The sequence below is a fragment of the Bufo bufo genome, chromosome 5 (assembly GCF_905171765.1).
Source record: "Bufo bufo chromosome 5, aBufBuf1.1, whole genome shotgun sequence".
In the NCBI taxonomy this organism is placed as follows: domain Eukaryota; kingdom Metazoa; phylum Chordata; class Amphibia; order Anura; family Bufonidae; genus Bufo; species Bufo bufo.
Genome location: NC_053393.1, coordinates 166,059,694 through 166,086,492, shown reverse-complemented (window position 1 = coordinate 166,086,492; position 26,799 = coordinate 166,059,694). Strand labels below are relative to the sequence as shown.

The 26,799-nt window shown below is 41.0% G+C and overlaps 1 protein-coding gene across 1 annotated transcript in view; it reads right to left on the bottom strand.

The window, feature by feature from the left end:
* EMILIN2 (elastin microfibril interfacer 2) overlaps positions 1–25,792 on the bottom strand; it is an 81,021-nt gene extending 55,229 nt beyond the window's left edge. Inside the window, exons 1-2 of the mRNA XM_040431959.1 lie at positions 25,498–25,792; positions 23,588–23,710 (exon numbers count right to left, since the gene is read on the bottom strand). Coding sequence (XP_040287893.1) covers positions 23,588–23,710; positions 25,498–25,646 — 272 coding nt within the window. The 5' untranslated portion in view covers positions 25,647–25,792. The remainder of the gene's footprint in view (positions 1–23,587; positions 23,711–25,497) is intronic.
* Between the last annotated feature and the right edge of the window lie 1,007 nt (positions 25,793–26,799).

The window sequence follows — 26,799 nt, the reverse complement described above, 5'->3', positions numbered from 1 at the left end:
CCAATGCAAGTCAATGGGGACGGATCCGTTTAACTCTAACAATCTGACACAACAGAAAATTGATCCGTTCTCCATTGACTTTCAATTGAGTTCATGACGGATCCGTCTTGGCTATGTTAAAGATAATATAACCAGATCCGTTCATAATGGATGCAGATGGCTGTATTATCAGTAACGGAAGAGTTTTTGCTGAGCCCTTCCGTATCAGGCAAAAACGCAAGTGTGAAAGTAGCCTAATGTGTGTCCACATCTACGATTGCAATGCAAACATCATTTCAAATCTATGAACCTGAAAAATCCTCCCCATATGAAGTACAGTATGCTTTACCATTAAAATCCGTGGAATGCTTACGTTAAGAATTTTTTTTGGTGCAGATAAAGCACGCGTGAACGTACCCTTATGCGAATAATTCAGTATCCATTTGCATGTCACAGCCTGATGAAGGGGTTCATTTTCAAGAATCCCATCCATCACTAAGGGCAGAATTCAATGCACTTAGAACTGCACCCATGACTAACTACAGTAAAACAGAATATGTGCTGGGAGAGCCTGTATGACATGTCCTATTCTAGGACTGATGAACTGTAACTAAATGGTTGCTAAGCTGTGATACGAGATCACTGGCCCCTACAAATCATGGAAGTAACTGGAAACATGTCTACTGAACATTACCACAGGAATTCACACTCACTGAACGCTACATACTGGAAGCACAGGATTGTATTCATGGAAATCTGTTCCGTTTTGTCCCCATTCATTGTCAACAGGGACAAAACTGAACTGAACGAAATGGAGTGCACCAGAATGCGTTCTGTTTGGCTGTGTCCCCATCGTGGACAGAATAACGAGGCAAGCAGCGTTTTTCTGACAATAGAAAACGGATCCGTCCCCCATTGACTTTGAATGGTGTTCATGACGGATCAGTCTTGGGTACTTTAAAAGATAATACAACCAGATCCGTTCAGAACGGAAGCAGACGGTTGTATTATCATGACTGAAGCGTTTTTGCTGATCCATGACGGATCCAGCAAAAAAGCTGGTGTGAAAGTAGCTTTAAGCAGTTTCACAATAAAAACAATCCGGAGGTTACATGAATGATTGTACCCAGGGGCATAGCAAATAATCATAGGACCTTCCATTGCCCATAGTCACCACTAACTGCACATTGTCTGGGCACCTTTAGTGGTTGAGCCCAGGATGACATTTTGTGTTTTCAATGTACTGAATATGGCTCTGCACAACATAGATATCTCATAATATCATTATCTCAGTATATCACATTATTCACAGAAGTTACTGTAACTATCAAGCATATTATGAAATATCGGAAAGAGACTGAGAAGATCCAGAACATCAAAGGCACATCAGCAACAATAAATAAGACAGCGGGGTTCCATTGTCAAGACACATAGTAATCGCGGTGGGGTGTTAGACATGAAACGTACGAACACAAGCAGTAGCCTAGGACTTACCGTATTACTGTAGTTTTCCGGAAGGAACTTGAGTTATGTTTTCACTTTAAGTATCTTACAACAAAAATGGTGTACCAAAGACAACCAGCAGTAAAGGGAAAACTGACAGTATTCCTATGAACACCAAGACAAAAACTCAGGTGCCTTTGGAAAAAAACTGACTGATCTTGGGTCAGTGAAAATACATACATAAATAAATAAATAAATAAATAAATAAATAAATAAAATCACAAAAGGCATGCACTACTTTGGTCTGTGATGTGGACCAAACACAACCATTAAAGTCTATGGGTCTGTGAAAATCATGGACACAACACAGATGGCATCAGTTTATGTTCCTTGTTTGGTTCCTTTTTTCCACTGACGACTGATAGGAAATGCTTTTGAAATAAAATTAAAGCTGATCAGTGTCCATGGAATACAGATGAGACACGGAGAGCAAAAAACTGACACACGACCAATCCTACACAGATGAAACAAGGACTGATTTTTTCCATGGACATCAAACTGATACAGAAATGTAAATGATGCCTTACAAAAAAAAAAAAAAAAAAGGGACTATGAAGGCATCAAAACTATGAATTAACACATGTGGAATTATATACATAACTAACAAGTGTGAAACAACTGAAAATATGGGTTCTTCAAAGTAGCCACCTTTTGCTTTGATTACTGCTTTGCACACTCTTGACATTCTCTTGATGAGCTTCAAGAGGTAGTCCCCTGAAATGGTCTTCCAACAGTCTTGAAGGAGTTCCCAGAGATGCTTAGCACTTGTTGGCCCTTTTGCCTTCACTCTGCCATCCAGCTCACCCCAAACCATCTCAATTGGGTTCAGGTCCGGTGACTGTGGAGGCCAGGTCATCTGGCGCAGCACCTCATCACTCTCCTTCATGGTCAAATAGCCCTTACTTTGAAAGTTTTCCCAATTTTTCGGCTGACTGACTGACCTTCATTTCTTATAGTAATGATGGCCACTCATTTTTCTTTACTTAGAATTTGTATTATGGCAAGAAAAAAGCAGCTAAGTAAAGAAAAATGAGTGGCCATCATTACTATAAGAAATGAAGGTCAGTCAGTCAGCCGAAAAATTGGGGAAACTTTGAAAGTAAGGGCTATTTGACCATGAAGGAGAGTGATGGGGTGCTGCGCCAGATGACCTGGCCTCCACAGTCACCGGACCTGAACCCAATCGAGATGGTTTGGGATGAGCTGGACGGCAGAGTGAAGGCAAAAGGGCCAACAAGTGCTAAGCATCTCTGGGAACTCCTTCAAGACTGTTGGAAGACCATTTCAGGGGACTACCTCTTGAAGCTCATCAAGAGAATGCCAAGAGTGTGCAAAGCAGTAATCAAAGCAAAAAGGTGGCTACTTTGAAGAACCTAGAATATGACATTTTCAGTTGTTTCACACTTGTTTGTTATGTATATAATTCCACATGTGTTAATTCATAGTTTTGATGCCTTCAGTGTGAATCTACAATTTTCATAGTCATGAAAATAAAGAAAACTCTTTGAGAAGGTGTGTCCAAACTTTTGGTCTGTACTGTATATAATTATACTTTTAACTGATTTTGGAGTGCTGCCTTTTTGTTATATATCAATCAAAATCAGTAAAAAAATAAAAATATACACACACACACACACACACACACACATAGTGCATGTGCAATCAATCATGAATAAATATACATAATTAAAAACAAAAAACAAAAGAAAAGTGCCATAAGTGCATGGTGCCATGGTACATCATAATGTATTCATACAATTGTGCACACAATTATCATATTCCTATACATAATACAGCGAGTATACCAAATCACATAATACCATGATTAATATGCATTACACCTGTATACTTCATATGCAAATGATTATTAAATGAACAGATCAAAAGATTAGGCTCACCAGGGGACAAACAACATGTGTGCATGCCGATAACGGCGTTCACCTGGCGCCAATGCGTATGTCAAGAAAAAAAATAGAGAAGGCAGAGGAAAGCCAAAAGTGTATTGAGCATGTCTGAAATGCACTCTGCCACTCTGGACTATGCGGCAGCTATGTTGGAAAAGGGAAAACAAGAGGGCAAAACGCTCTATAGTCATTAATCACTGACAAACGCCCTACCTATTACTATGGCGCTAACACCCTATTGAAAAGGGGCAAACATGCTTGTAGAGCAATTACAGAGGGCTGACCTATATTAAATTTAAACTAAATATAAGAAAGAGACGAGTATATAGAAAATTATACTGGATACTTAGGTTCTCAAGTCAACCAGAAACTGAGGGGTCTCCTCATTAAAATCATAACGGTGTGTAAATAATGTGACATTACTAGACAAGTAAAGAAAGAGGTCATCACTCCAAAACTGGAGAGACGGCCCCTAACTATTGGAAAACCAAATGGTTGGACAACCCCACAAGTATGGAGCGACTTGGAGAGAATGTGTATACAGTCAGGTCCATAAATATTGGGACATCGACACAATTCTAACATTTTTGGCTTTATACACCACCACAATGGATTTGAAATGAAAACAAACAAGATGTGCTTTAACTGCAGACTGTCAGCTTTAATTTGAGGGTATTTACATCCAAATCAGGTGAACGGTGTAGGAATCACAACAGTTTGCATATGTGCCTCCCACTTGTTAAGAAACCAAAAGTATTGGGACAGAATAATAATCATAAATCAAACTTTCACTTTTTAATACTTGGTTGCAAATCCTTTGCAGTCAATTACAGCCTGAAGTCTGGAACGCATAGAAATCACCAGATGCTGGGTTTCATCCCTGGTGAAGCTCTGCCAGGCCTCTACTGCAACTGTCTTCAGTTCCTGCTTGTTCTTGGGGCATTTTCGCTTCAGTTTTGTCTTCAGCAAGTGAAATGCATGCTCAATCGGCTTCAGGTCAGGTGATTGACTTGGCCATTGCATAACATTCCACTTCTTTCCCTTAAAAAACTCTTTGGTTGCTTTTGCAGTATGCTTTGGGTCATTGTCCATCTGCACTGTGAAGCGCCATCCAATGAGTTCTGAAGCATTTGGCTGAATATGAGCAGATAATATTACCCGAAACACTTCAGAATTCATCCTGCTGCTTTTGTCAGCAGTCACATCATCAATAAATACAAGAGAACCAGTTCCATTGACAGCCATACATGCCCACGCCATGACACTACCACCACCATGCTTCACTGATGAGGTGGTATACTTAGGATCATGAGCAGTTCCTTTCCTTCTCCATACTCTTCTCTTCCCATCACTCTGGTACAAGTTGATCTTGGTCTCATCTGTCCATAGGATGTTGTTCCAGAACTGTGAAGGCTTTTTTAGATGTCGTTTGGCAAACTCTAATCTGGCCTTCCTGTTTTTGAGGCTCACTAATGGTTTACATCTTGTGGTGAACCCTCTGTATTCACTCTGGTGAAGTCTTCTCTTGATTGTTGACTTTGACACACATACACCTACCTCCTGGAGAGTGCTCTTGATCTGGCCAACTGTTGTGAAGGGTGTTTTCTTCACCAGGAAAATAATTCTTTGGTCATCCACCACAGTTGTTTTCCGTGGTCTTCCAGGTCTTTTGGTGTTGCTGAGCTCGCCTAATGTTTTTGCTATCTCTCTGATGGGTTTGTTGTGTTTTTTCAGCCCATTGATGGCTTGCTTCACTGATAGTGACAGCTATTTGGATCTCATCTTGAGAGTTGACAGCAACAGATTCCAAATGCAAATAGCACACTTGAAATGAACTCTGGACCTTTTATCTGCTCATTGTAATTGGGATAATGAGGGAATAACACACACCTGGCCATGGAACAGCTGAGAAGCCAATTGTCCCATTACTTTTGGTTCCTTAACAAGTGGGAGGCACATATGCAAACTGTTGTAATTCTTGCACCGTTCACCTGATTTGAATGTAAATACCCTCAAATTAAAGCTGACAGTCTGCAGTTAAAGCACATCTTGTTCGTTTCATTTCAAATCCATTGTGGTGGTGAATAGAGCCAAAAATTTTAGAATTGAGTCGATGTCCCAATATTTATGGACCTGACATTTATAATTATATATATATATATATATATATATATATATATATAAATAAAAGAAATAAATACACCGCAGCACATCCGATAGGTGAAACAAATGTGGGATCCTTTATTCACCCATGCAACATTTAGGTCCGCTTGCTGGGACCATTTTCAAGCAATACATCTCAGTGAACAGTGTGTATTTATGAGGTCACATCATATTAACATTCATAATTAACAATCAACTTTAACAACAGTAAATGGAAGGGCTTGGCTCAGCAGTTGGTTGGATGCTTTGGATATTAACGGCATACTCCGTGACATTTTTTATATACATTGGGCTTCCTATTATGTGCGCTTTATGAATGAGTTTGTTCCAATAGTACTTATTACGGCCACCTAGGACATTATCGCCTGTCATGGGTTAAGCATTTGTGGGTGGGACTAGTGGCCAACAGCTGCCGCTGGCCCCCGCTATTTCCACCTACATATCCCGGAGGTTAGTGCATCGAGAGATAGCACATCCCCCGATTATATACCCAGGGTGAATTGTCCCGATTAATGGTTGGCTTCCACAGATTACTATGATGTGTTTTCTTCTGTTTGATGCGCTACTCATGTGATGGATTGCTGCTCATATGACAAACCAAGTGACGTGTCATGTGATGTGTTACTCGGGATCACGTGATTCTCCTGAGTGACATCACTGACATGCGCAACTCAAGTTCCGGAACGCCGTATCCATGTGCTGCAGCTTCACGATACTGTATCATCCCACCACTGAGCACGCCTTGTTCCATGCCTGGCCCTCCTACCTTCACGAAATATACAGGTGATGATTATTCACTGTCGATTAGCACTTATGTATAATAGATGTATTGCTTATAGATCACTGGACTTGGACAAATTCTATATATGAATTTTTGTAGCAAACAATGTCCCTCTTTAGGTACGATGTTTTTATGTGTACACATGATCCTTTTGGAGCACATTTACTGTTGTTAAAGTTGATTGTCAATTATGTATGTTAATATGATGTGACCTCATAAATACACACTGTTCACTGAGATGTATTGCTTGAAAATGGTCCCAGCAAGCGGACCGAAACGTTGCATGGGTGAATGAAGGATCCCACATTTGTTTCACCTATCGGATGTGCTGGGGAGTATTTATTTCTTATGGACTACCACTTTTGGTAAAGTGTAATACCGCTGGCACCCACCTGCTGTGTCACAAGGTGTGCTGCCCTGAACTTTCTACTATTTATTTTTTTATATATATATATATATATATTATATATATATATACACACACACACACACACACATACACATATACACACACACACACATACACACAAACTCTCCAGAAATGTTAATTCATGGTGAATACAAGTATTAGGTAATGAGACAGATTAGGGGAGCAGACAGATCCTCGTTGGGACTAAGCACTGAAATTCCTAAACATAAAGTGTGAATTCAAACATATTTAAAACATCCTGAATTATGGGTCCCTTACACTGTTAGGAAAGGTACCACTGGCTATGAAGAAATTAGACTGTCACAAAGCAGGGTCTCATTGTAGACTACAATGGAACATCAACACAGGCTCACACTAGCCCACAGGGGAGCAGGTGAATCCTCTAGTGGGCCACTGAGTCAGTGTGGGAGCCTTGCCCCCAACCCCTGTACAAACGACACATGGCCCAGGACACATACATACAGAGAGCATAGAGTATCTCAACCAACCTATGCTTCCATATAAAAATGGGTAGATTATTAAATAAAAGTATCCAGTTTATGATTATAGATGGTGGATAAGAGGACTTCTAGGCACAGAGACCAGTCAGTATCCTCCTTCCCCAGGGGCCCGTCTTCTTGGCAGGAGCACCTATCATAAGTCACCCTGCAGCGTCTTTCTGCGGCTGCTGTTGTGAAGCACGTTCCTGGCTCACATAACTAAGAGGGCTCTAGTTAAAAGGGAAGAGTCAATCAGCAGGATACAGACAGGGTCTCCCGGACAGACCAGTCCTAGGCACAGACAGTGGGCTACTATTACTGCATTTGGCACAGTTTTAGGGATCTGTAAATGGGAATCGGTTAAGCTGGTTATCCAAGACTGAATAACCCCCCCCCCTACAATGCCCAAACCCACCACACTAAGCATACTTACATGGACCCCTACGCCTGTTTCCTCCCAGATCTCTCCACGGCAGTCTTCACATCTCCCCTGCCTACAGAAAACAACATCCATTGAGGAAGGGGGTGCAGCCAATAGTATGCCGCGGCGGTGACCTGCCCTCTTGCATCACGTGTAACACAAGAGGTCAGTCACCACCGTGGCCTGCTATTGGCTGCAGGCAGGGGAGATGCAAAGATGACTGTGGAGCAATCCGGTGTCGGGGACCAGGTAAGTATACTCAGTGCCGTGGGTCCGGGCATTGTAGGGGGAGGGGGGGGGTATTCATTCTTGGATCACCCCTTTAATATTTGAAAGTAGTTATACAGTAGGCCCCCAGAATTAAATTTTACTGGTGGACTCTAGGCTGCCTAGTCCAACACTGCGTCAATCTCCTTTGCCATCACAGTCCCACACTTGATGTGCCTAATGTTTCAAGTCTTGAAGACTCTTTCCTTATGGATGCACACATTATATCATGATGGGCTCAGAGGCCGGGACCTCAAACCAGAATCAGTTATTTTCCATGCAACATATTGTATGACAGGCATGCTCAACCTGCGGCCCTCCAGCTGTTGCAGAACTACAACTCCCATCATTACCAGACAGTCTCCAGCAGTGCATGGTGGGAGTTGTAGTTTTACAACAGCTGGAGAGCCGCAGTGGAGCATCCATGTTGTATGATGTCAAAAGGTTCCAGGATAGGTAACACTTACCTGCCATTATATGAGCTCTATACTGGGAGTAATTAGTAATTGTTCTAATCTCATTTCTACCGAGTAACAAGTGAGACAGAATTTTCAGATTTTCCATACAGCGATCATTACTGGTTTATTTCTCAATTGGCTACAACATTCCAAATCCTTCTTTGGTAACAGAGAAACAAGTGGATTCAAAGACTGCTTTTATTCTCTGAAATAGAACTTGTGACTAGACATCACAAAGCAGCCAAACACAAGAAGAAACTAAAACACATCACAAGTAACAAGTTTGGATTTCCGGAGTTTGGCAGTGGTATATATCTGTATACATGTATGTTTTGTCTATATCCTTTCCATTGTGCAGTACCCCGGAACAGGGTACTGTTGTTGATTTGACGTTATTTAATCTGTCCCTGCTTTTTACTGTATTATGCTTTGTTGTAAAATTATTTTTATTAAAGGGTTTTACATGAAGTCTTAAATAACATACACTGAAATACAAGCGTATATCAAAGAAAATGCGCCATTAAGACATAAGAACATATCAGATGTACACTGTCAGTGAAGTTGTTACATTCAAATGGCTTAGGGGGTCAACCTAACCTCACGACAATGTATTTTTACAGTTCAATATAGGTAACAAGTAATGAGTTCTAGAGCGACATAACCAGGGATAGAGGGAGGTCAGAGGGAAGAAGGGGGGTTAGATGTGATTGGTGTGGGTCTGTTATATATCATCAAGCTTTGACCGTCTTGCTGAAACATCAAAGCCTTCAATCGATTGTATTAATCATCTAATCGTCACTAATGGACTATCTTTGCCTTATCTGGTTCCAGCCCCTATGTACAATACAGGTTCTGCTTGCTACAATCATTTTATTAGGAATCTAGGTATTTGAGAAGTGTCTGTATGATCGCCAAGGGCTCCAGATTCTCTCAAATTGAAAAGAGGTGCGGGCATCCCAATGTGCTAATTGTTCTAAGCGGTACAGCTGGTCACATTTCTGTATCCAGTGAAAAAAAATTGGGGGGGGGGGGGGGTCTGGAGACTTCCAGTGCACCGCCACTAATAGTCTGGCCGCAGCTAACAATGTACTGGTCAAGTTTCGGGTGTGTTTAGCACACAAAAAGGCATAATTTCGGAGAGACTGGAACCGAGGCCTTACACACCTCCGAGATGGTTTTGCATATCTTTTGCCAATAAGGTTGAATTCTTGAGCAGGTCCACCATATATGCCCATGTGTCCCTGTGCCATTATTACATCTCCAGCATTCAGGGAATATACGGTTTAGGCGCTGCGGGGTATAGTACCATTGCATTAATACTTTATAACTATTTTCTTGTAACTTCACACATATGGACACCTTCGAGAAGTTCAGCAATGCTTGTTTAGAGTCATTAGGGGTAAAAGAAATATCCAAATCCCTCTCCCACTGTTCAAAGCATGGGTGGGTTTTTGGGTTCAGTCAGTGACATTAGCAAGTTGCATAGTTTGGATATTTTACTTTTTGGCTCTTGGGTTTGTAGAGCTAATTTCTCGAATACTGAGATCTCCTGTGGGTCAGTGAAATGTATTAACTGTTTTTTGATGGTCTGAATAAAGCTGGCTAAATGAAAGGTAGATAGGCTGCCCATCAAGGGGGGAGTTTTCAAAACAGCAAAGGATGGGACATCATTATCTGGACACAACTCTAAGGCCGGGCGGTCTTTCAGGTAGGGAGGGTCTCTTGAAAATGGGTAGTGGATTGAAAAAGTACATCTCTTACTTGCATGAGTGTAAGATAATTAGGGGAGAGCTGATTCAACCAGTTAGAGCTTAACCATATGTATTGCGTGTATCTAGTAATCGGACTATGAGTGCGAAGCAGTTTATCTGCCTTAGTACGGTCTAGAAAAAGCAGGGAAGAAGTGGGATGGATGATAGATCATCCTCAACCAATAAATCTAAACGATTACAATTTGGTCTCAACCATTCTAAACACCTGGAGCATACTATCGCTTTATGGTAAACGTAAAGGTCAGGTACCCCAAGCCCACCTTTGGCAGGGCACTGTACTATTTGTTTGAATGGCAATCTGGCTTTCCTACCTCCCCATAGGAATTTTGAGAAGATATTTTGTAATTTTTTAAAATAAGACTTGGGCATTGATATAGGCAGAGCTTGAAGATAGTAAAGTACGGTGGGCATCAGAATGGTCTTAAGAAGTGTTCTGCGACCAAACCATGTTACATATGGTATGTCCCATGAACCTATTAGATCTTCTAACCTTCTGTATTATGCTTTGTATGTATTCCCAAAGCTGTCTGTTGGTGGCACTGTTAAATATGCCCTGACTCAGCAGAGGGAATTAGTTTTCTCCTTACTAGTCAGGATTGAATCAGCCACTACACAGTTTTAGTTCTGCCTGATCTGCAGGTCAGATACAAGTTCACCTACAGGAGAAGCATCATTCCTGGTGAGAGAACAATCCCTGAGGGAAAGCTGGAGCAGACATTTATAGGTATTCACTGTTTATTGCTGATATAGAGAATTTGCTGCTTGTGGAAGAATTAACAGTAAATGGCACCATACACACTTATATAATGGTCTGGCTGACTGTTTGACAATCTGCATCCCTCAGTCGATAATTGCAGAGCTGATTGTGAGCCTTTCTGCATGTGGATGGTTTGCAGTCTCTGGCGCCTACCACACTTTCTTGCTATGTGTGTAGATGGTTGTAGTCCGAGATGCCTACCACATTAGTGATAGTTCTGCCTGCCTGTGATCATCTTGGAAAGGTTGCAAAGTGTTTAGAAGGAGCGCAGGTACTACTATTCCTATTATCATCATTGTTGCCTTTTGCCTATATACAGCTATTGGGAAGAGACTGCACTGCGAGTTGCCTTGGAACTGTGAGTGTGTGCATAATGAAAACCAAACATCATAAAGTACATGACAACCTCTTTCTAACAAACCTAAAACTAGCCCTGTACCTCACATGGACCCAGAGATCTCCTTATTCATTGCTCTAATTGGTCCGATTTATTTTACTCTGCAGGTCCTTTCTTCCATAGTTTTCTTCCTATCAAAGCTCAGGGCATATCCTTTCTGCTGCAGCAATCACAGCTTCTAACAGTAGATCCCACTGATAGAAGTAAAAGGATGACACGGAGCATGTGAAACTGCCAGGGGAGGTGGTGATAGTGAACTCACTAAAAAGAGTTGAAGGGGCCTGGATGTATTTCTGGAGTGTAATAATATTACAGGTTATAGTTATTAGATTTCTGGAGGGGTCGTTGATCCAGGGAGTTATTCCGATTGCCTGATAGGAGAAAAAATTCCTTCCAGACTCCAAAAAATGAGGAAAATTGACTTCTACCTCATGACGGCTTTTTGCCTTCCTCTGGATCAACTTTGCAGGATAACAGGCTGAACTGGGTGGACGGATGTTATTTTTCAGCCTATGTTATTATGTGCGTCCACCTCAGAGATCTGGACAAAGTAAGGAGGAAAAGAATAAACAGGCGGCACTATACAGATACATATTATATAACCCAGTGCCCATCAAACATTTTAATTACTGTATATACAGTATTACAAAGTATTCAGATTCAAGTGCTGGTTTGAAACATGTACAGTCGTGGCCAAAAGTTTTGAGAATGACACAAATATTAGTTTTCACAAAGTTTGCTGCTAAACTGCTTTTAGATCTTTGTTTCAGTTGTTTCTGTGATGTAGTGAAATAATGACACGCACTTCATACGTTTCAAAGGCTTTTATCGACAATTGAATAAAGTGAATAGTGAGGGGGCACTCAACTATCTGGAACCAATGGATATTATTATATATATTTAGAAAAATATATAATAATATCCATTGGTTCCAGATAGTTGAGTGCCCCCTGACTATTCACTTTATTCATTTTTCCCACTGCGACCAAGGGTAGGCCGCAAGGGTTGTGCACCGCATCCAGGTGATACAGAAGGTTGCAGCCACTGTACTCTATACTCTTTTATCGACAATTACATGACATTTATGCAAAGAGTCAGTATTTGCAGTGTTGGCCCTTCTTTTTCAGGACCTCTGCAATTCGACTGGGCATGCTTTCAATCAACTTCTGGGCCAATTCCTGACTGATAGCAACCAATTCTTTCATAATCACTTCTTGGAGTTTGTCAGAATTAGTGGGTTTTTGTTTGTCCACCCGCCTCTTGAGGATTGACCACAAGTTCTCAATGGGATTAAGATCTGGGAAGTTTCCAGGCCATGGACCCAAAATGTCAATGTTTTGGTCCCCGAGCCACTTAGTTATCACTTTTGCCTTATGGCACGGTGCTCCATCGTGCTGGAAAATGCATTGTTCTTCACCAAACTGTTGTTGGATTGTTGGAAGAAGTTGCTGTTGGAGGGTGTTTTGGTACCATTCTTTATTCATGGCTGTGTTTTTGGCCAAAATTGTGAGTGAGCCCACTCCCTTGGATGAGAAGCAACCCCACACATGAATAATCTCAGGATGCTTTACTGTTGGCATGACACAGGACTGATGGTAGCGCTCACCTTTTCTTCTCCGGACAAGCCTTTTTCCAGATGCCCCAAACAATCGGAAAGAGGCTTCATCGGAGAATATGACTTTGCCCCAGTCCTCAGCAGTCCATTCACCATACTTTCTGCAGAAGATCAATCTGTCCCTGATGTTTTTTTGGAGAGAAGTGGCTTCTTTGCTGCCCTTCTTGACACCAGGCCATCTTCCAAAAGTCTTCACCTCACTGTGCCTGCAGATGCTCTCACACCTGCCTGCTGCCATTCCTGAGCAAGCTCTGCACTGGTGGCACTCTGATCCCGCAGCTGAATCCTCTTTAGGAGACGATCCTGGCACTTGCTGGACTTTCTTGGACGCCCTGAAGCCTTCTTAACAAGAATTGAACCTCTTTCCTTGAAGTTCTTGATGATCCTATAAATTGTTGATTGAGGTGCAATCTTAGTAGCCACAATATCCTTGCCTGTGAAGCCATTTTTATGCAACGCAATGCGTTTCTTTGCAGGTCACCATGGTTAACAATGGAAGAACAATGATTTCAAGCATCACCCTTCTTTTAACATGTCAAGTCTGCCATTTTAACCCAATCAGCCTGACATAATGAGCTCCAGCCTTGTGCTCGTCAACATTCTCACCCGAGTTAACAAGATGATTACTGAAATGATCTCAGCAGGTATGAAAGTGATATAAAAAAAAATTGTTTTAAAAAAAGTTAATAACAAATAAGGGAAATGATCTGTATAAAAAGGTGGTATATTGTCAAATACACCCACTTCTATTCATTTACCACAGTCCATACTCACATCATGTTTTAGTATTTATGGTCAGGTGTATTTCACTAACCTATACTATACCTCTGACAGAAGCTTTGACACATGGCACTGTAAAGTCATATATTGGCATAAACCATCCTTTGTTAAAAAATAATATCACACAGTAAACATTTTATACTTTTTTTGGCAGTGGCACACTGTATAACAAAATCACAGTCTACTGAGCCTCGCCATACAGGTAAAGATATGCCAAGCAATAGCAATGTGACAGAAGTATAAAAAAAAATACAACTACTAAATAAAATAACATGACAAAAAAAAAAAAGAGTCTGAGAAGATAATAATAATAAAAAAACTATAAGTACCTGAAATTGTCAGGTATTACCTACATTGCAATACTTATTTTATGCAAGAAGCTTGCTCAAAAAAGAAACCAAAGCTTAGTTGAAGCTTAGTTGAAAATGGAGACTGTATTATATTTTCTCTGGTATCCTCAGAGAATTCCTTAAAGCGCTCACCATTAGGGATGCCAGGTCTCTAAATTTGCTGGAGCAAGGAGAAAACCTTTACACAAAGCCAGCTCACTCAATATATTGCAAATGCCAGTGGATAAAAAAGTGCCAACATATACAACAATCAGCGCCAAAATCTAAAGAAGAAATCCAAGAATACAAATAAGTGAATAAAAAATAAAATAAAAATTGTTGTAAAACACAAACACATTTGTTGCAACGACTTTGTGAATATGCACAAGGACAAGTAATGGTAATAAGAAGCAATACCAAACAATAGATCTTTGTGCATTGAAGACTTGGATTCCATGGCTTGTATATTAAAGAAATAGCTTCTAGTAAGCAAGATCCACTCCCTTGAAAACAATTTGTAAATCAGATGCAGTGTCTAAAGCTGAAAAAAAGCATAAAAGCTCCAATGTAGAAGAACTCATGTTTTTCTATGAATTCCAAGTGGAAAATATTAATATAGAGAGAAACAAAAAGATACTGTTAGCAGATGATAAGTGGAGCTGCTGGGAGACATCTCACTGCAATACTTGAAGGCATGGACATCCTGTAGCTTTGTATGATAATATTATGTAATGAACATACCGTATTTATGGGGGGAAAATGCCCCTGCGTCTTATGGGGCGAATGCTGGCAGTTTTACATCGCAAGCTGCGATGTACGAGCAAGCGGGGAAGGGACTGGGAGGAGTAGCTAGGGGCCGGCAATAGCGGCGGGGCGGTGCAGTCAGTGTACTATAGCCCCGCCGCTCCGGTATACTAATATAAAATGTCTTATTCAATTAATAGTTATTAAACATGCCCCCCCACTCCTAATAGTACCGTACATCCTAACCGCTTCAGTAGAATGCAGGCAGGCAGGCCGGGCGGGCGGCAGCGTAACTCCCTGATGTCACATGCCTGCGCCGCCTACTTTATGAATGAAGCAGGCGGCGCAGGCAAGTGACGTCAGTGAGTGACGCGCCGGCCGCCCGGCCTGCGTTCTACTGAAGCGGTTAGGATGTACGGTACTATTAGGAGTTGACATTTTATATTAGTATACTGGAGCGGCGGGGGTAGGGGGGGATCTGTGGATGACATTTTTATTGGGGACATCTGTGGATGGCACAGTTATGGGCTGGGGGGGGGTCTGTGGATGGCACTGTTATGGGCTGGGGGGGGTCTGTGGATGGCACTGTTATGGGGTGGGGGGTCTGTGGATGGCACATATATAACCGTGCCAGCCACAGATCCCCCCTGTAACAGTGCCAGCCACAGATCCCCCCTGTAACAGTGCAAGCCACAGATCCCCCCATAACAGTGTCCGTCATCCACAGATCCCCCATAACAGTATCCGTCATCCACAGTTCCCCCCAATAACAGTGTCCTTCACAGATCCCCAGTAATAGTGCCATCCACAGACCACCATTAGTTCCAAACCCACCAAAAGCACACCTTTTGGTTAAAAAATTTTTTTTTCTTATTTTCCTCCCCCAAAAACCTAGGTGCGTCTTATGGGCTGGTGCGTCTTATAGGGCGAAAAATATGGTATATGGGTTTCTGTGCACTAAGAACCTAAGAATTCAGATAATCCTGTTGACCCTTATATGTAAAAATTCTCAATTATAATTTGTAGAAAATCGACTGTGTGAACTTTGGGAGGGAAGCTGCATTATTTGGCGAATTATTTATTTGAGGAAATGTTTTTGGCTGCCATTTCGAGATCTGCCATATTGAATTCAGCTGGGAAAGGGGTAATTTGATATCTCAATCTTGGCTAGAATTTACTCTGAAACACATTGGAGGAGTCAGTTTTAACCTATATTTACCTGTTTAGGAGGTAAGCGAAGTCAAATTTGGTAAATGTTTATGATATCTAATTTATCCATTGTGGTTGAATAATCATGCTATTATCTAAGGAAATTGCATAGAAATTGTCATCATGTGTGGAGGGAGGAGCACACAACACTGCAGCAGACTTCAATGCACATTACCCATATATGCGCTGTATTTCAAACTCAACTTACTCAAAATCATCATGAAGATTTGTGAAACTGAATCCATCGTTGACAGACAGCAGATAGGACAACCATGGTCTGCCAGGAGTGAGGAGGTTGTCACAAATGGCCTAGAACAGTGATGGCTAACCTCCGGCACCCCAGCTGTGGTGAAACTATGACTCCCAACATGCGCCATTCATTTCTAAGGAGTTCTGAGAACAGCCAAGCAAGTGTACATCTTGGGAGTTGTAGTTTTACCACAGCTAGAGTGGTGGAGGTTAGCCATCACGGTCCTAAAATCATTTGTTAAAAGCCCAAAATGCAGTACTAGGTGATAATGGCTGGAAACTGGGATCAGTCAATGTTCCATACTGCAAATTCTTCATTGTCAAAAACGACATCCATAGAAAGTTCAGATGCTGCACCGGCTCAGTGAAGACAACCCAGACGGATGGATGGAGTTTGCAGAATGGGCTTTGGTGCAAGCAGAAGCTGATCCATTGTTATCACATCATATTCTTTTCAGTGACAGGACACAGTTTTACGTGAATGGTGAAGTCAGTCTCTGGTATTGGACAATGATAATCCATCATGGCTAGACCCATCAAAAAACATGTGTTTGGAAAAGGTCATGGTTTGGTATGGCATTTGGGGGACTTGTATCATAAGCCTTTTTTTTTTTATTATTGACAGATCACTTAATAGTGGGAAGTACAGGTACCTGTAGATGCTATAGGGTACCATATTCCCATCTGTGCTTAATGACAACAGTGAGTTCCCACATTACTTTCCAACAGGATGGCGCACCTCTGCATTTTACTGTGGCTCTACACAGATGGCTGAATGTGCCATTCCCTAGGTACTGGATTGGACATAGAGGTCCAATAGAATGGCCCCCAAGGTCGCTGGGCTTACTGCCTTTGGACTTTTATGTCTGGGGTAATTTAAAGTCCCTTGTGTATGCAGAAGAAAAATACACAATATGGGTCACCTGAAATGAAAATCCTACAGTGTTGTGAAGAAGTATCATCTGCGGGTCTTCAGCGTGTTCATGAAGGATGGATTAAATGTTTAACCATATGCATCTGGCAGAAAGATGGATCGAATGTAAAGCACTTTAGGAAACTTTGACCTCACTTAACTCTCAAACAGGTAAAGATAGGTCAAAACTGAGTAATTTGTAGCCAAGACTGATTTATCACATGAAGCCTGAGCCAAATTCAATTTGGCAGATTTCAAAATGGTGGCCAAAACATTTCCTCAACTAAATAATGCAGCCTCTCTCCCAATTAATACTTTCACACATTGGAAGTCAGGGGAATACATGTATTGATGACCCTCTGTGCTCATGTCAGACACAGAGGTAAAATAAGCTCTCTAGGGTAAGAGACTCATGGAAGTATCAAGTAACTGCTCAAACCTATGTAGAAGCTTTGAATATGAAATAGGGTTGTAGAAGTTTTTGGGGGTTGAGGTTAAAGGTTATGGACACCTAGGCAATTTGTTATCATTCCATTTTATTCATTTTGGGCTTTTTACCTCTGCAGTATTTACTACAGACTACTGTTCTTCGCCTCAGTTGTGCTGAATCCATTACGGGGCTGCTCCGACAGCTTGATCGGCAGCCCTTATCGCTGAACTTCTGACAGCTCAGAAACATACTTTATAGCTAAATTCAGTTTGATAAAAGGTGTCAATAGCCTTTAAGCTTTTGTGCAAATGACAGCCCAACACTGTATACTGGAAACTTAGACTGTAAAACCTTCTAATAAAGTTTTTTTCAATGTGTCGCCATTTTCAAGATTTCTTCTTGTTGAATGTGAAAACATTCTTGTTTACACCCAGAAGGTGAACCCTGTACAGATATAAAACAGCTAACATTTCTTCATGTCTGTTATTCAAACAACAAATGTGGTCAACAATTATATATGTGAGCAAACTTGCTGGTGAGAAAGGACTAGGGTGGTATAGTGAAAATATGGAAATATTCTTGGTTGTGTGCCTCTTACTGTTGGAGGGTAATATCCACCCCTGTTTCATTGATGGCCAAAGCTGCAGCTCTGCTTGGTAACATTGGCTGCTGTATAAAAGCAGGAGCCCAGCAGAAAGTCAGCTTGAGAAGAGCTCATTTCCATTGCAGGAAGGAAAGATAGCTGATAAATATTAAGCTTATCAGGTAACTGTCATATTCTTGATGCTAAGGACATGAAACAATCGGACACCCACTGCCTTTGGAAGAAAAGTAGTGCTCCCTTTAGCATTGTCTTATTGTTATGTAAGCCACCAATAGACTCTCCAAGAAGCTCCTTTCTTGTAAGAATCTTCAGGAACTTCTACTATACAGAAGAGAATCACAATATACGGGAGTAAAACATTTCACCTATTATGAATACATAAGCATTGATGCTGCATATAGATACAGTAAAAGAGATAAAGTGCACATAAGGCTGCGTTCACATCACGTTTTTCCCATCCGTTTAATGTATATGTTAAACGGATGCCTCAGACTGATGCCATACATTGTATACTTTTTTTCCTCCGGACTCTGCAGGATACAAGAATGTTTTGTGCTGCATTTTTATATCCTTTTTTTTCCTAACATATATGTTAAACGAGATAAAACGTGATGTGAACCCAGCCTTACTGTGAGTGACCAAACAGACAGATGTTGGTGTCCCATGACAACCACAGGATTCTAAACAGCCCTTCCCTTCTTAGATATATCTCAGAGGAGAGGAAATTGGCTGCAGCATTAGTTCCTCTAAATAGAACATCATTAACATACTGATCAGATCATGTAGAACGTGCAATATAAAAGGAGCCCGTCTAAAGACGACACACCGGCTCTTCTGACCTGGCTGTACTAGGACACCGGTTGTGTGCATGCCGCATCGCGAGGCAGACCCATTGACCTCCATGGGTCCACAATCCCAAAAAATGCGGCCAAGGATAGGACATGTCCTATCTTTTGCGGCACAGGGGCTTGGACCAGGAAGCACACGGAGGCATTGTACACGGTATAGCAGCTGTGCTCGGTATTCCAGCTCAGGCCCATTCACTTGAATAGGACTAGGCCGTGTGACCAATGAACGTAAGGTCACTGGCCTTGGAAAATGCGTCAGTGCTCAGGGGCCTCTTCAAACAGCTAATGGGCAGGAGTGCCAGGACCTATCAGATATTGAGGATCTATTATGAGAAGGCCACAAAAATCCCTGTAAATGCCCAGTATTTAAGAACACAAATGTTGCTAAGTATAATCTATATGCCACCCGGTAGTAATCAAAGGAGTTGTCCTAGGATTAAATATATTTCTCCTTTAGATTACAGAAAAGGTATATCTCATTAAGAATTGCTCCCATGTTTAGATGTTTCATACTAGTGTTCTTTTGATTCCCTCTCAGAACGTCCACCTAATATGTTTACTGATGGTGAGTGGAAGCCACTCCGTCACCCGTGTACAAGAGGATCTGGGCGGTAAGAATCAAAACAGCACCAGGGGGCGCCAAAAAACATTTGTGACAGCAATATTGAGTATTTTCTTAATCGATTCCGACAGAAAATTGAGAATTGATTTTTGGTTAAACTAGTTTGCAATTCTGGAACCTACTGCATCATAAAAGTAAAAATAAAAAACAAGCAAAACTACAAGAAAAAAAAAAGAAAACTATAAAACGGAGCTCCCTAGCAACATGTGTAGGTATGTGACATGGCTTTAATTTCCACCAGATGGAAACATGGAGAAATGGTGAAAGAAGAAATAAAGGAAATGTTGGCCGCTGATTAATGAGGGATTTTGTTTGGCCAATATGTGGATTCCATACAGCGATTGTATAGGAGTTCATCAGTGGCTTATGGTGCCTGCTAGATGAGGACTGTTAAGTGGTTGCAAATTTACTTTTCCGTCTCTGGTAAACACAGACAACCCCCACTAATTACCATGGAGAGGGGCTTTCATGATGTGAATGTAGGTTAATGCATAGCTGGCTGTGCATCATCACATGGCTCAGCATTCACCAGGAATCAGAGCTCAGCATTCACCAGGCTCTTCTCCTTTAAGTATGTTGTAAGAGTGTTTAAAAAGGACCATATGACACACGCGCCTCCCGAATCCACGGAACAAAGGAGATATCTTATAGCATGCCAGAGTGGTGAGACTACCTTTACATCCTTTATTAACCATTTCCTGAACTTGAGAAATAATTCCGCTGGTAGCAGTATTTCAGACAAGGGTCTACAGCAGGGCTATCATCCCATTGTTAGTTATTTTGGCGAGGCTAAGAATTTTTTTATGAAAGAGCATTTCCTCTACAACAAACCACACCTTGAAACATAACTCCCTGAACAGCGAAGCAGTACATTATATAATTAGATTCTGCCATTTCTGTGTTATTCTGGTCTCCTATATGGGTAACAGTCACCAATGATCACGTGTGCCATCTTATCAATACAAAATCCAGCCCAGAATGACACACACATTTTCATTATTATGCAACAATGATGGTATTCATGAACCATGAAGATCAGGATGGACAGAGCTACAGCCTCTTCATAGATCACAAAACATCTGAAATGTGTGGAAATGCATGGAATTGTTAGAGATGAGAAAGTAAGTGATTGGAAACTGTAAAATTAATATTGTTTTGCTTAATATTATCAATAAGCATTGATGGCTCTTAACCAGGAAATAACTTGCTTTAGGCCCCTTTTAACACGAGCGAGTTTTCCACACGGGTGCAATGCGCGACGTGAACGCATAGCACCCGCACTGAATCTTGACCCTACAAGCGTACATGAGCGTTTTTTTTCACTCATCAGTACTGCATTGTGCGAAAAACGCAGCATGTTCTATATTCTGCGATTTTTCCCGCAACGCTGGCCCCATAGAAGTGAATGGGGCTTCAGTGAAAAACGCATTGCATCCGGAAGAACATACTGATGCAATGCGTTTTTTACTGATGGTTGCTAAGAGATGTTGTTTGTAAACCTTCTGTTTTTTATCACAAGCATGAAAAACGCATCAAAACGCATTGCGTCCGCGCAGAAGAAACTGAACGCAATCGCAGACAAAAAAGACTGAACTTGCTTGCACTGAACGCATCCGGACCTAATCCTTCACGCTCGTGTGAAAGAGGCCTTAGTCTTCCAACTCAACATTACTCATGTAAAGCAGTTTGATTCAACTTCAGAATTTAAGGATAATTTGACAAACATTTTAGACAATATGGCAACAAGGCCTGTGTATAAAAGGGTATTTGTACCTCAACCATTCATGTGCTATGCGGTTGCCAGAAATGCAGGAACAGCCAAGTGGGCTGTTCTGTGATGTTTCGGTAACTCCCACAGAAGTGCATGGGAGTTGCACAAAAAGCAAGTTAAACCATTTACCAGTTTCATATGAGCATGTGCGGACTGGGAAAGATAAAGGAAAAAGTCTGGTACCGTGTTAGAAAACTAGTTTAGAGCTCTCATTTAGTGATGAGCGGCAGGGGCAATATTCGAATTCACAATATTTTGCAAATATTTGTCATAAATTAGCGAATTCAAGAATTCACGATTATTTTCTTGATTGCGAAAATTGGCAATGTAATATTCGCGCAATACAGGCGTGGGTCACTGTTGCTACATTTTTCAAGCTACTAGAAGTTTCCTGAGACTGGAGAAAATGGTTGGCACGGCAGAACATTACAATAGCTTTACATGCAGATAGAGTGCTCCAATATATTCGTAATTGTGAAATCTGCAATTAATGATGCGCATATTTTTGCGCAATACGTGCAACTTCACATTTTAGCAGGTCTGACTACATATTACTGATTGGTGCGCTAAGTATTGTTGTGAACTTGTGACATCACAGCACTATGTCTGTAGCATGTATGTATGTATGGTCAGCAGAACCTATCAGCTACACTCTATCACTATCTATTTAAATATTTGTTTAAGAGGCTCACCCGCTAGCGAGGGTATATCACGATCTAACCTACACTGACTATCTCCCATTAACTATCTGTATTATATATATGCTAACTATCTATCTATCTATCTAATGTAATGACACAGCAAAGCACAGAGCACAGCAATGTCACTGCTGTCTCTCAGAACTCCATAAAACTACAGAAAATGGCTGCTGGGGAGGTTCTTATATAGAAAGCGGTAGGCAACTTTCCTATTGGTTGCTAGGGATGTTGCTAGGCTCAGACAAAGACATCGCAGCCTTCTCATTGGCCCACAAGCAAGAAGGGAGGTTACTGATGAAAAAAAAAAAATCTAGAATATTCGAGAATACGAATATATAGCACTATATTCAAAATCTTCGGGAATTCTCGAAAGTGATGATATTTGCGATTTAAATATTCGTGCCCAACACTACTCATTAAGAGAAAGAAAATAAGTCTTGTAGGTTTGATACTTTTTAATTGCTAAAAAAAAATAGAAGTAATGATGTTACATAGAGAGCTTTCGAGATTAATGAGGTCTCAAAAGCTCGCTATGCAACACCATTACTTCTATTTTTGTTAGCCATTAAAAGCTATCAAACCTACAAGACTCTTATGTTCTTTTTCTTAATGAGAGCGCTAAACTAGTCCAGGAAAGATGGTACATGTGACAGCCACGTTTCCTGAGCTCACTGCATTGTAATGATATATGATACTATAAGTTCCAACCCTACCACGGGTCTACTGGCCCATACTCAAATGTCGCTAGTAGACTCACGTTGAACCTGGAACTCACAGTATCTTAGATCATTATGATCCAGTCAGTTTGGGTCAGTTGAGCCGTGTTTGGGTTAGGAAATGCATCCATCACATGGACCTAATTGTCGTAACTAGAGAGCTATGAAAAATGTGTAGCTCATTGCGAAATGCTGACTCTATAGCTGTTATTCACATGTAGGGGCATTATGGAAACAGCTTAGCACTAAGAAATTAATAAAAACTAAGCAATTATATTTAATATTATAATGATATTCTAGGTTATTACAGATTCCATTGCCTGTATGCAAGTCCAATGAATAATACGTCCTACTTCAACCTCTATCAAGAACATGTAGTCAATGTTCTGTAATTCTCTAGTTCCCAAAGTAAATATGTGACATACAAATTTTCACCACTACTAAAGATAAGGAGCTAAGAGGCAGTATATACTCTGCCCATAATCACAGCACCCCACACAGGACATGAGATATTCCTCTTCCCTTGTTTAATGGCTTCTTATGGTTGCCTCAGCAGTTGGACCACCATACCCGGGATTTTTGTGTAACTAGAGCTATACTTTAATTTAGATCTTTAATTTAAACACATTTACAAGTGCTACATAATATAGTTTACACACAAGATTTCTGACTACTTTGTGCCACCACCTCAATATTCCAAACCTGCTGTTCCTGGGGAACACTTGTTGGTAGGTTTCTGGTCACTTACGTTAGTGTTGGTTGACAGTGGATCTGGTTCCAGGTACATCTGTACTGAGGCTGGATAAAACTCTCACTCCCATCCATGACAGTGCAGCTGACATTCTTGTTCACAATGAAAGCACACCAATTCCTATGGAAAAGAACCAAAAAATAAGCAGGAGCTCTTCCAGCGAACAAAAGACGTCAGTGCTACATTCTTATATTGTAAAGTCATTTTCAAACAAGACTATTTGAATGGCAGTCAATTAGTAATTTACAAAGGCAAGTGTTCTTCTAAACTCCCGCATATTCTACAGTCAAATGTGCTGCCCTTGTTAAAATAACTGGTGAACCTTTCAAAAGAAGGCAGAAGAATAATGTAAATCTTAACCAGGACAATGCAAACATCTATTATCATTAACTGTAAAAATTATAGTGGGAAAGAGACGAGACCAGGGAGGTCACAACTGGTAAATTAGGCAGCACCTATTAGTTATGCTCGTTCTCCAAGGTGGTCTGACAGGACAATGCTCTTTGTGTTGTCTTCTAAAAAAAATACACGCACCCTATTGTAGAGTCTCTATATCTTACAGCACATCTGTCCATGGTTGCTTGTCACACACGTACAGTAGTTGCCTTTCTACTTGATGGCAGCAAAAGGAGGCATCAAGATGCGAGTCGTTATTTGACATTGGATGTGGTATTCCTGCTGCAGACCCTTCTAACTTATCTACAGGTGGGGTCCTCTGACACCTATACAAGCCAAATACCATACTGTACCAATAAAAGAAGATCCTCTACACATCCTGGTCGTGAGAGTGATTGTGCCATGCAGTATTTTAATATCTACTGGACCCATACAAGCCAAGGCACTTTAGTTCTCTAACTCCCATAGATTTCAATAGTCAGGTACTTTGCATGATCAACTTTCAACTTTGTCTTCTCCTGTTTGAGACAGCCTAATGAATGTAATTCACACTAATAACATGCTATGATTCCATCACTACAAAGTCCACATAAATTACTAAACGTCACCTCTCTAAACCTATACAGGTAGTATTTTATGAAGGTAATGTAGCCCAGGAAATATTATAAGGCAATAAGTGGCTGTGTGTAGTCAGGCATCTAACTGATTTTTAGTGTTGGGCTACAAGAATGAAGTCCAATACTAATCTTAAACAAAAGGTAATGAGCAGCCCCCTTGAGGAGCCAGGATACAAAGTACATGAGAATGGAATTAATCTCACACCATTTCAGGCTGTACTCTGCATCTGTCCAAAAACCTAGGCAGAAACCTCATAACCAGAGTTTTTAATTTTTTCTGGACAACTTATCCCAAAACTACGTACAGCCAATATTTTTTACAGACAGACAGTTTTGTAAAACCATAACTAATGCTAAAGATTGTAATATGTCTATAGCTCCATATACTGATAAGAACTCATTACCAGCATTTACTGAGAGATGTACAATGATGATAATTACCGCCAAAATAATCTAGTCAAATACTGCCAGTCTAAAAATATATATATATATATAAAAAATCACGAACACGTCTATTTTTTTCGCAGGTAGAAAAAAAAAACTATTTTTACGGACTGTCCAGAAATTTCTGGACGATTGACAACCCTGCTCACAACCATCCAATGCACTAAAAGCAAGGAAACAGCCCCATTTGTAACATTAACATATACTGCTCTTCATATGATATGATCCCAGATATAACTACACCTCCAGCTCCCAGGACTGTGTAGCTCCATTCCGTGATTCTGTGGGAGTCATGGACAGGAAAAGTTCCTTCTAAGTGTTCTATAGTTGTCTCCAACTAGGCAGATCAGAGTAAGTTCTGGGATCGTCATCAATACAATATTAACGACCTATAGGACTTGGGGCTTAGAATTTATTCCTCTAGTAACAACAGTAAGCAGCATCACTTACTTGCCCCTCTGTGCAGGTCGGTGGTAGGTGAGGTGTGGAGTGGCTTCTGTTAGGAAACATCCAGAGAAGACCACCATGAGTAGAGTCCACAGAGTGGTGGGTCCTGTAGCAGCAGTCCTCCCTGACCGCCGCATCAGCTTTGAGATCATCTAATGCTGTGGAGGAAACTTCTGAGCAGGACTGGTCCGGGAGCTCCACAAAGTCCTCACAGAACAGAGACCTGGAGAAGACTGCGCACTGCTGGAGTCCTCACAAGTGATGGGTTGTGCCTTTCTCTGCCTGCAGATCCTGTGTCCTGCTCCGTGTAGAACCCAACTCTGCTTCATCCTTCCTCTCCACACTCCCTCCTCCTCCTCCCCTTGAGGTCCACATGACGTCATATCTCCTAGATTAGCAGCCTTCTGCTCTCTCCTAGAGGTCCTCTTAGCTAAATTATGTGTGCCAGAGGCACAGCCTGTAGCAGAGCAGTTGTTCCCCCTGCTCATTGATAAAATGTAGGTCCCTCTCCATGTAGGGCTATGCTGGAGCCATGGGCACAGGCTGCTCCTGCCTTCCTTGTTGAGAAGCTACATATGTTCCTTGATATGAGCAATAGTCTGGTGGTTTAGATTATGCTGTTCCCTGACTTTGGTCATTGCAGCCAAAGCACAGAAAGTACCTAATGAAAGGAAACCAAGGCTGTCAGGACTACTGTTTGGATCAGTGAGTGTGATGTCTGCAGATCCTGGATGTTTAGCAAATAATTTTTATAGGGATTATTATGTAATCCAAATATTTACAATTTATTAGTTACAGCTCTCAACATGTGTTCATACTGTGATTGCATTCTGATCCCCAAGACTAAGCATTTGAGTTATTATTGTGACGCAAACTACCTTATACCCTCTACATAGGTAATTTATAGGGTTAACATGTAATGAGCTGCATCTCATTATCAGGATAGTTTACATGTGTCTTTCTAGAGAACTTTAACCCTTAACACATTAATAGGAAGAAAACATACAAAGCAAAGCAACTTACAAATGCCACTGGTCTCAGCTCAGCTCCCTGAAAACCGCCATATGTGTTTATGCTGTACTGCCTATATGCAAATCCATCGGGGCTCATGCACTACATAAGGACGAGGTCATATATGGGGTAATTGTTGCAGAATTTGGGTTTGGAAATCTACATCAAAATGCCACCAAAAAGTACAGTACATTGTAGTAGCAGGGCTTACTGTAGTCTTGTCACAACATAAAACAAATCTACAGTAAATTCTCAGCATGCAGAGGATTTTCAAATAAAATACGTGCCCTATCT